Genomic DNA, 9,883 nt, shown 5'->3' with positions numbered 1-9,883 from the left:
CGGAGCTTTGTTGTTGCCAAGACACTCCTTTGAATTCCAGAGAAAGAGGATTGTAAAGCACTGATGGGAAGGTTAGCATCATTTACCTGCATCACGTCAACCTGGAATAAGAACAGATTATGTATAATGGCGTATTATAACATTATGTCATTTTTAAATATAGTGAGGTCGGTGTCTATCGAGAAGAACGTTTTAAAGTAAGACAAATAAAAGCATAAGGAGGGATATTCAGTCTCAGCTGTAAATTAAAATCACAACAAGGTTTTAATCATAGTGACGTAAAGGGGGAGACACTGGAGGAAAAAACATGCTCAGAAAGGCTTAGTGTAGGCCTACTAGTAAGTATACACAACTAAAGCCGTTCAAGAAAAGGAGAAAGGGGAAAGATGGCTGACAAAGCTGAAGTAATCTAGCACCAATTACATTGTTACATTTTCAAAAACTCCTCTCCAAAATAGTCGTTCTTCTTCCACGTAAATTAAAATGACGGCAACACTGATCCATTGTGTTGTCTGATGGAGAAAACTAACGTGTTTTGTTGACGTCTGACTTTAAATTGTTACAAGCTGGCTCTGCTTGTAACATAAGGACAACAGTTCCACACCGGATTTGCCCAAAACAATCATTTATTTTATCCAACACAGTGGTTACAACTACAATAAAACAGAACAGAGGAGCGGTGTCCTGCTGCACCGAGCAGGGCAGTGAGAGAGCGAGAGCCTGTTCTGCAGCCCTCTTATCTACTGGAATCATGTGCCACAGGTGAGTCCCATCACTGCTGATTACAAGAAACACACAGGTTACAGCAGCACCACCTGGTGGACAACCACAGGGTTGTCACAAAATTGACCAGACTTCTTTCTGCAGGTGGAAAGAAGTCCCTTGGTCCTCCTGAGCAACGGTCTCTTCTCCTTAGCAGCAGTCTGTTAGCGAGAATTAAGAGCCGAATTGACCAATCAGAATCGAGTATTCAACCAAGCCCTGTTATAACTTTAAAAACACACTCGTCATACGTCTCACAAAGAGACTAAACAACACACGCTGCAGAACGAGAAGAAGAGAGAGCTGCTACATCTTTCTGAGGCCTTCATCCAGGCCAATGAGTGATTGGGTTCAGAGGCAGACAGGTTAAAGGTCACCTATTATGCAAAATCCACTTCTTCATGTCTCTTCTACATCAACATGTGTCCCCTCTTCTTCATGTCTCTTCTACATCAACATGTGTCCCCTCTTCTTCATGTCTCTTCTACATCAGCATGTGTCCCCTCTTCTTCATGTCTCTTCTACATCAACATGTGTCCCCTCTTCTTCATGTCTCTTCTACATCAACATGTGTCCCCTCTTCTTCATGTCTCTTCTACATCAACATGTGTCCCCTCTTCTTCATGTCTCTTCTACATCAGCATGTGTCCCCTCTTCTTCATGTCTCTTCTACATCAACATGTGTCCCCTCTTCTTCATGTCTCTTCTACATCAACATGTGTCCCCTCTTCTTCATGTCTCTTCTACATCAACATGTGTCCCCTCTTCTTCATGTCTCTTCTACATCAACATGTGTCCCCTCTTCTTCATGTCTCTTCTACATCAACATGTGTCCCCTCTTCTTCATGTCTCTTCTACATCAACATGTGTCCCCTCTTCTTCATGTCTCTTCTACATCAACATGTGTCCCCTCTTCTTCATGTCTCTTCTACATCAACATGTGTCCCCTCTTCTTCATGTCTCTTCTACATCAACAATGTGTCCCCTCTTCTTCATGTCTCTTCTACATCAACATGTGTCCCCTCTTCTTCATGTCTCTTCTACATCAACGTGTGTCCCCTCTTCTTCATGTCTCTTCTACATCAACATGTGTCCCCTCTTCTTCATGTCTCCTCTACATCAACATGTCCCCTCTTCTTCATGTCTCTTCTACATCAACATGTGTCCCCTCTTCTTCATGTCTCCTCTACATCAACATGTCCCCTCTTCTTCATGTCTCTTCTACATCAACATGTGTCCCCTCTTCTTCATGTCTCTTCTACATCAACATGTGTCCTCTCTTCTTCATGTCTCCTCTACATCAACATGTCCCCTCTTCTTCATGTCTCTTCTACATCAACATGTGTCCCCTCTTCTTCATGTCTCTTCTACATCAACATGTGTCCCCTCTTCTTCATGTCTCTTCTACATCAACAATGTGTCCCCTCTTCTTCATGTCTCTTCTACATCAACGTGTGTCCCCTCTTCTTCATGTCTCTTCTACATCAACATGTGTCCCCTCTTCTTCATGTCTCTTCTACATCAACATGTGTCCCCTCTTCTTCATGTCTCCTCTACATCAACATGTCCCCTCTTCTTCATGTCTCTTCTACATCAACATGTGTCCCCTCTTCTTCATGTCTCTTCTACATCAACATGTGTCCCCTCTGTGGAAAGAGACTCTGAAAGTTTCAGGAACAAAGATTCTCTCTCTTTTTGATCCATTTCTATAAAAACCTGTCTGAAAATGAGCTGATCAGATTTTGGCCACTTTGTGATGTCATAACGATGTTTTGTCTTGTGTAACCATTAACCAATCAGCAACCAAGGTACCCCCCTCCCCCCCCCCCCCCCCCCCCCCCCCCTTATCACCTGAATCTCCTCTAGAGCACCATTGTGTTCTTTGTAACCAAATCTCTCTCAGAGGGGCGTGGGGAGGGGCTCCTTGTTTTCATCTAAAGTAACAGACAGAGAATCAGCACTTTGGAAACAGAGGGGATTATGGGTAATGCTGCAATGATCTGTTTGGTGTTTGGAGCCAAACACTTCAGAGACATGTTTTGTATATATCTGACACCTATAACAAGAGGTGCAGCGAGAGGAGATTGCATTATTCCACTCAGAAAAAGTTCTTTCAGTCAGTCTTCATTTTCTGTTAAAGCTGCTCAGCAATGGAACTCAATCCCACCTCCAATCAGAGACCAGACCACATTCACTTTATTTAAATCCCAACTCAAAACCTGGTTAGTGAGGAATCAGCTCTGCCAACACTGACCCAATCTTCTGCTCCTTCCAATCCACCGCCTGTGTTTTAACATGTTCTTTTGTTTTATTTGTTTTGTTTTAATGTTCTGTATTCTAAATTGTTTTATTTAAGTATCCCAGTAATGACTGTTGCATGTTTTAAATGTATTGTATTTACTTGTTTAAAATTAAATGTGTTTTAGGTTGACTTTTAAAATCTGTCCAGGGACTACAGATGAAAAATAGCCTCTTGGCTAACTCTGGCACGTTTACAGAAATGTTCATTAATGTGCACTGTTAAATAAAAAAATAAATAAAAAAAGTATATTGATGAAAAACAATGTAATAGGGGAGCTTTAAAGTACTGTAAATCCATCAAAAAAAGTTAGTCACAGTAGGGTAGCAACAAATCTCGCAGACTGATTTAACAACAGCTCAAGATGATTCAAAGATTGTTGTTGTTTCTATGCTTTAATTAGACTTCCCCTCATGTATCTGACATCGCAATCTCATCTCCTTGTTTTTGCTTTTTGCTTATCACACATCCTCCTCCTGTAGAGTTTTGACGGGCAGAGCAGAAACCAAGGCTGTGGGTTTGATTACCAGCGGGACCACCTATGTTTAAAATGCAACCGCTCACACAGCAGCGTGCGTTGAAGCTTCCAACGCTTCTGCCCATTCACTTTGAATGGGGTGACGTCACTTTTAGCCGAACTGCATTTTGGGAAGCGACGTGGAGCGTAGCTGGCGTCAAAAGTTGAGCAATGTTCAACTTTTGACGCCTCGACGGAGGCGTCATCCAATGAAATCCCGTTTATTCAAATCTGCCAGTACAATCGCTAGCCAATCAAACCGCGTGTATGCTGGGAGAGACTACGCAGGTCATTTCCTCATATTCAAAAAAATTGAGGGAAAATTCATTGTAGCGGTAGTGAATCACCCGGTGCTGTATGATCAGTCTCTGTTCATCTACCGGGATACAAACCGGAGGAGCGAGGCATGGAGGGAGGAGGCAGAGACAGTGGGTGAAACTGGTAGGTTTTCGCCTGTTTGGGGATTTTATATCCAGTTTACTTCGTTTTAACATTGCTATTGCTTTGTATGTCGGGGGCGGGAGATTCATGTGATTGGTTGTTGGTCGTGTTGCTCGCAAAAAATCCCCGAGCTTCAGATACGCCCACCTCCAAGCGTCAACGCACGCTGCTGTGTGGACGCTCCGTCACAGCACCGTGTAAAATAAGACATCCACAAATCGGACTACACTGTGTTAAAAGAATAAACTGCGGAGCGTTTCCCTGCCAAGACAACACAAGAGGAAATGTACTCAGCCGTAACAACCTCAATGCAAGGTCAGGCTCCAGGGCTTTATTTGAATACCTCTGGCATCGTGCTCAAGTGCCTTTAGATGGATGTGTAGTGGCTCTCCAGAATATTTAAATTGTTGATGCTTAGAGTGCAATCACTTTTACGAATGTTATGATGACCCCTCGTAATTGCACGCTACAAGAAGTCAATGTTTGGAGAGAAAATACGCTGCGAACTCTGTGGCCATGCTAATGAAATAGAGGACTTGTTTGTCTCACAGTGTGTGTGTTTTGGCGTGTGTTAGGGTGTAGTAAGTGAACGCATGTCATAATATGGGGGAAATTGATGAGAGAAATGTGTGTGACCTGAAAAAGGAGTAGTGTGTTGATTTGCACACACTGTTTTCTGCGATTGTGTGTGTAAAGGTGGGGTAGGTAATTCACTTCAGAAACACTTTTTGTTATATACCATGGAATGCTCTTAACATCCCGATAGCAATGAATACATTAAATGCTTTGACAACAAATACATTTAAAACATGTCATCTGTGGAAGCCGTGGCTGTAAAAAGCACGACCAATCATCTGAGCCGGCTAAAGTAACTGGATGGCCTACCTGCCTGTCAGCCTTACATCTCGTGCACACACTTATCTCGTGACCTCATTGGTCATGTGCGCGTTCGTGTGTGTTGGAGGAGGGGCTCTGTGAGGAAGTCTGAAGGAAGGGGCAGATTTTTTTTTCGTACTTTCAAATTCTAGCACACTCGAGCTGGTTTCTCCATTCTTACCTACCCTACCTTTAAGTCTCTTATGTGGTATTTCCTTGTTTCATTTATCCTTGCATGGTTTAATTACTGGAGTGTTGTTTCCTTACTGGTGTGTAAAGGTGAATCACAAGTCTCTTTTTGATAATTCCTTGTTCACTGTCTGCTCGAATGGTTTCCTTATTTGTGTGGATAGGTGCATTACAAGACTCCTTAATATTTCCTTTTTCCCTCTCTCCTTGTTCCTTACAGGTGTGTAAAAGGTGTGGCCCAAGTCTCTTATTTGATAATTCCTTGTTTCCTCCACCTGCATGATTTCTTACTTGTGTGTAAGGGTGCAAGTCTTTTTTTAGATTCCCTTGTTTAATTTCTCCTTGCATGGTTTCCTAACTGATGACAAGTCCAATTCTTTATATTTCCTTGTATCTTGTCTCCTTGCATGGTTTCCTAACTGATGACAAGTCCAATTCTTTATATTTCCTTGTATCTTGTCTCCTTGCATGGTTTCCTAACTGATGACAAGTCCAATTCTTTATATTTCCTTGTTACCTCTTTCCTTGCATGGATGTGTAAATGTACATCAAAAGTGTCTTAATAGATATTTCCTTGTATCTTGTCTCCTTGCATGGTTTCCTTACTGGTACGTAAAGGTGCATCACATATCTTTTTTTAATATTTCCTTGTTTCATTCTGGTCTTGCATGGTTTCCTTCCTGGAAAAGATGCAAAAGAGGGAAACGTATGTTCATTTGAAGTGGTTTGGGATGCACCCTGTGTTGTGCGTGTGAGTGCTTCCCCTGTAATGATAGCTCTGTCCCTCACCAGGATCTCCTCTTAACCTCACAGTCTTTACCCAGAGAGGATGGCCTCCAGCTGGAGAGCCACAAGCAGCATTCATAATTAATGCATGGAAACAAACACGTACAACTTGTGTTCATATCAAGCAAGCTTCCACATGTACAGAGAGTCAGAACAGATGCAGACAGTATGTTTTGCATCAGACTTTCACATCTGCAGAGGAGTTGATGTGATTTAGCAGGATGTTAGCTCCATCTAGAGGTCAGTTTTGGAAAATAACTCATTTCAGAAACCCCTGTATGTGGTTACTATTCCTAACAATGTTCAAGGATATTATTATGTCTTCATTTTCATTATAATAACATGAAAAAGGACAAGACAAAAATCTATCAAACTATAATTTATTGTTTGTTTCTTCATATGTGAATTATTGTCACATCCTGTAACAGTTGAAGACAAATCAAAATGTAGAGCTAATTAAATCCAATAAATATTGACTTTAAGGTGAGATTTTAAAAGTAAAATGCACAAACAAAAAATCTGTTCAAGTCTTAAAGTGCATAAAATAAAAAAAGTACATAATGTTGCAGACAGTTCACAGTTTCTTTGCTAAAAAACAGATACCCCAAACTGACTAGAAATGTGGACTTGTTCAGTGCATAGATAGTCTGGCTACATTAAAGGTGAAATAGAGTCAATAGTACCAGCAATATAAAGCAGATTCTGCAACAGAAAAGTATATTCTTGCTAAAAATTATCTACTGATAAAATCATGGAGTTAAATGTATTTAAATATGAGGTAACATTTGAGTTGTTAAGGAGTATTTTCAGAGGTCACAGGTTGGTCAAAGATCCTTCAGTGGACAGGACGTCCCTCTCGGGTTTTATCCCGTCCACGTCACACACTGACTGATCCTGGAGCAGCAGCTGGAGAGACACCCACACCTCGCTCTTTACTGCTTGTCCTTACCTGGAACAGAGATAAAAGAGAAATTAACTTAGTCACTGGAAGTCAGAAATATGTTGATTCACAATTACACAACAGCTAAAAACCCAAGTAAATATCTACATTATTATATTAAGGCGTATTGTTGATATCCAGGTGATGCTAAGAGAGACACAGCACTGTGCCAGTAAGAAAGAAGCAATGCAAGTTTGAAAGTATTTTATAAGAAAGCCACATTATTCAAATGTTCAGGGACAAGCTGTGCTCGTGAGAAAATGTCAGTTTAACCAAATCACACAAAAACATTTTTTCCACACATTCTCAGTCATAATTAGTCACGTACATACTGGCTGTTTGCTTTTAGGTCTCTCTTGTTGCAAAGCTCAATGAATGCAGATAAATCACTCATCATCACTCGTGCTTGGAACAGAAAGAATGAAGGGTTTTCATTATTTTTAACTCTAGGCTAAAAATACAGCCTCACTCATATCTGTGATCATCTTACTTTTGTTCGGGACAAACTTGAGCGAGGTACTGAATATTCAAAATCGTGAAACTCCTTCCTCCGGGCCGTCATTTACAAACTCATGGCCCAGCCCGTTGCCACACTTGCCACACAGAACCTATGAGATAAAACACACATGTTGACATTTAGACAACTGGATTACATGTTTGGGGTATTTCATTGGGTATGTTTAAGCATGCATTATCATCTCACCATCAGCTGGTCTGCTTTTGTTATTGATGGCACTGATCTATTAGACACTACTGTCTATCAAATTGTAATGATTGTAACGATTGTATGTATTACTTCATGAATTTCACTTAACAGACTGTACGTGGTTTGTCCTGCTTGTTTGTCATGCTTTGCTTTCTGTTATTTTGTCCATGTGTGTCTGTAAAACGTTGCTTTTGTCGGGACCCCCATGAAAACGAAATGGTGCATCTCAAGGGGTTTATCCTAATAAATAAATGTCTATATATTTGATCTGTGTGCATGGTGCAGTAAAACAGAACGGGTGGAGGAGAATCTGACCTTGAAGGCAGTGAGGCTCTCCATCATCTTGGTGACGCTGTCCTCTCGGATGGTGTCGGTGAACGCCGGCCACGGAGACGAGTGGGCGAACTTTGATCGACTGGAGAACAGCGGGTGGTTACACTGGGAGCACACATACATCCCTGCAGGAACAGATTCTTATTCAAGATATTGTTTCATTTTCTACCTGAGACACTTCATGTAATCTGTGTGCCTGACCGGGGGCATGTGTAGCATATGAAGAATTTGTGTTAAAGCATAAGACCATTCATTTTATTATATCAGGCTTTTAATTTATAGCCATGGCTTAAAAATTGTAGTTATAATTATGACATGTTTCCTTGCGTATACAGAAAATAAACATTAAGTAAACAAACGTTCATATGGAGGTTTGTGATCAAAACTAAAGATGCTTAAACATATCTCTGAAAGTGGAAAATAAGGAGTGAGGACTTGAGAGCACTTTAAAATATATATATATCACTATTTATTTGAAAACTTACTTGCAAGTTATATTAATGCTTTGTTTAAACCATAATAATGAATAGCAGCTGCTGTGTTATTATAACTATTAGTAGTAGTAGTAGTAGTAGTAGTAGTAGTTGTTGTAGTAGTAGTAGTAGCAGTCATAGTAGAAACTGCAGATACATATTTCAAATAATAATGAATAAATATCCCCAATTGTTGACACACTTCCAATCCACTCAACACTCTGACATTACACAATAATCCAATTATATTTTTCCATCAAAATGAGTTAATTTGAAACCAAAAATAGTCTAAACATGAGCTTTAAATGTAAGTGTTATCCTGTATAATCCAGACTGAAGGAGGTTACATCACATCACTGTTACAGCCTGCTCACCTAGTTTGAAATGATCCTTGTAGACCTCACCTCCGAAAAAATTGCAGAAAGACATGCTGTGTGAGTGTGTGAGTGTGTGTGCACGGATCAGCATAAAGCGAAATAAATCTCAGTTTAGTATTTCTTCCAGCCTCAGTGACAGACGACCGGAAGCTCTCCCGTGTTTCTTCCTCACGTGTGAAGAAGACAGATCCCGGCTGCAGATTTAACGAGAGCTCCGCCCCATACAGTTCCCTCCTCCACCACCAGGGGGCGGTGTTGCGTTGAAGGCATGTAGGCATTTCACCGGCTCTAAGCCATGGATGAGCTCTAAGCACACTGACAGGCATGGCCGTATCCACCATTGAGGTCACCGAGGTCCGGACCTCGGTAATTTTTTTCGAGCTGTGTATATAACTAAACATGTGAAATAATTGCACTAAAAGGGGTTCTTTGTAGTACTTCCATTTACTGACGATGGGGGCGCTGCATAACTACGTAGCCTCGGTTAAAGCAAACAGAAGAAGACGACATGTATATCAACAAACCACCGCAGCTCGGACTATCTCGAGATCTGAGTCCAGCGGGCTGCTTGTGTTTCTGTTCAACATAACTTTTTTGCCCTGGTTCTCAAAGGAGCACCTGGAGATGTTGCTTGGTGCTCATCCTTAAAGTGAAATAAACTGTAACTTTTGAGGGGGTCTGGACTTTATTTGCCAGACACACGGCACTAAACACACACACTGAGGTGAACACAGAACACACATGCAGAGGTGAACACAAGACAACATTATCACGACCAGTAATCCTACAAGCTGTCATCACTACCCTCCTGACTGTTCTCCTCTCTGTCTTCCTCTCTGTCAGACATGGTAGCTGATGATGTAGGCCTACTTCTTTCTCTCTGGTTGAGTCTGTGATTAGCTGCTTGCATCCACAAGTCAATAGCTGGGTTTGGGTCGAAAGTCTCTGTTGTCATCTTAGACAAGTGGATGTAATCAAATAAGTATGTGAACATAACCAATAACCTACCATAGCCAATAACAAATTAATGTAACTTATTTTATTTGTGTTGTTCATTCATATCTTATTTTACCTTAACATTTATTTATTTATGCATTTTTTTTTATCTCCAGTTTTAAAGGATATTTGTGGTTACTGTCCTATAGTATACATTGGAATGATTTCAAACCTGTTTATCCCAATAA

The 9,883-nt window shown here is 40.8% G+C and overlaps 1 protein-coding gene across 2 annotated transcripts; it reads right to left on the bottom strand.

The window, feature by feature from the left end:
• Positions 1-6,234: 6,234 nt before the first annotated feature.
• msrb1b (methionine sulfoxide reductase B1b) lies at positions 6,235-8,861 on the bottom strand. Of its 2 annotated transcripts, none has more exons than XM_034197531.1 (4): positions 8,697-8,861; positions 7,832-7,974; positions 7,301-7,418; positions 6,235-6,819 (listed from the first exon to the last, which is right to left on the bottom strand). In XM_034197531.1, the coding sequence occupies exons 1-4, from the start codon at positions 8,788-8,790 to the stop codon at positions 6,803-6,805; spliced, it is 372 nt and encodes a 123-aa protein (XP_034053422.1). In that variant the 5' UTR covers positions 8,791-8,861; the 3' UTR covers positions 6,235-6,802. The 2 variants fall into 2 exon arrangements, with proteins under 2 accessions (XP_034053422.1, XP_034053414.1); XM_034197523.1 differs by lacking the exon at positions 6,235-6,819 and adding an exon at positions 6,908-7,215.
• Between the last annotated feature and the right edge of the window lie 1,022 nt (positions 8,862-9,883).

Source organism: Gymnodraco acuticeps, unplaced genomic scaffold, assembly GCF_902827175.1.
Source record: "Gymnodraco acuticeps unplaced genomic scaffold, fGymAcu1.1, whole genome shotgun sequence".
NCBI classification, from domain to species: Eukaryota; Metazoa; Chordata; class Actinopteri; order Perciformes; family Bathydraconidae; genus Gymnodraco; species Gymnodraco acuticeps.
Note: the sequence above shows the minus strand (reverse complement) of the source record. Positions and strands in the feature narration are given on the sequence as shown.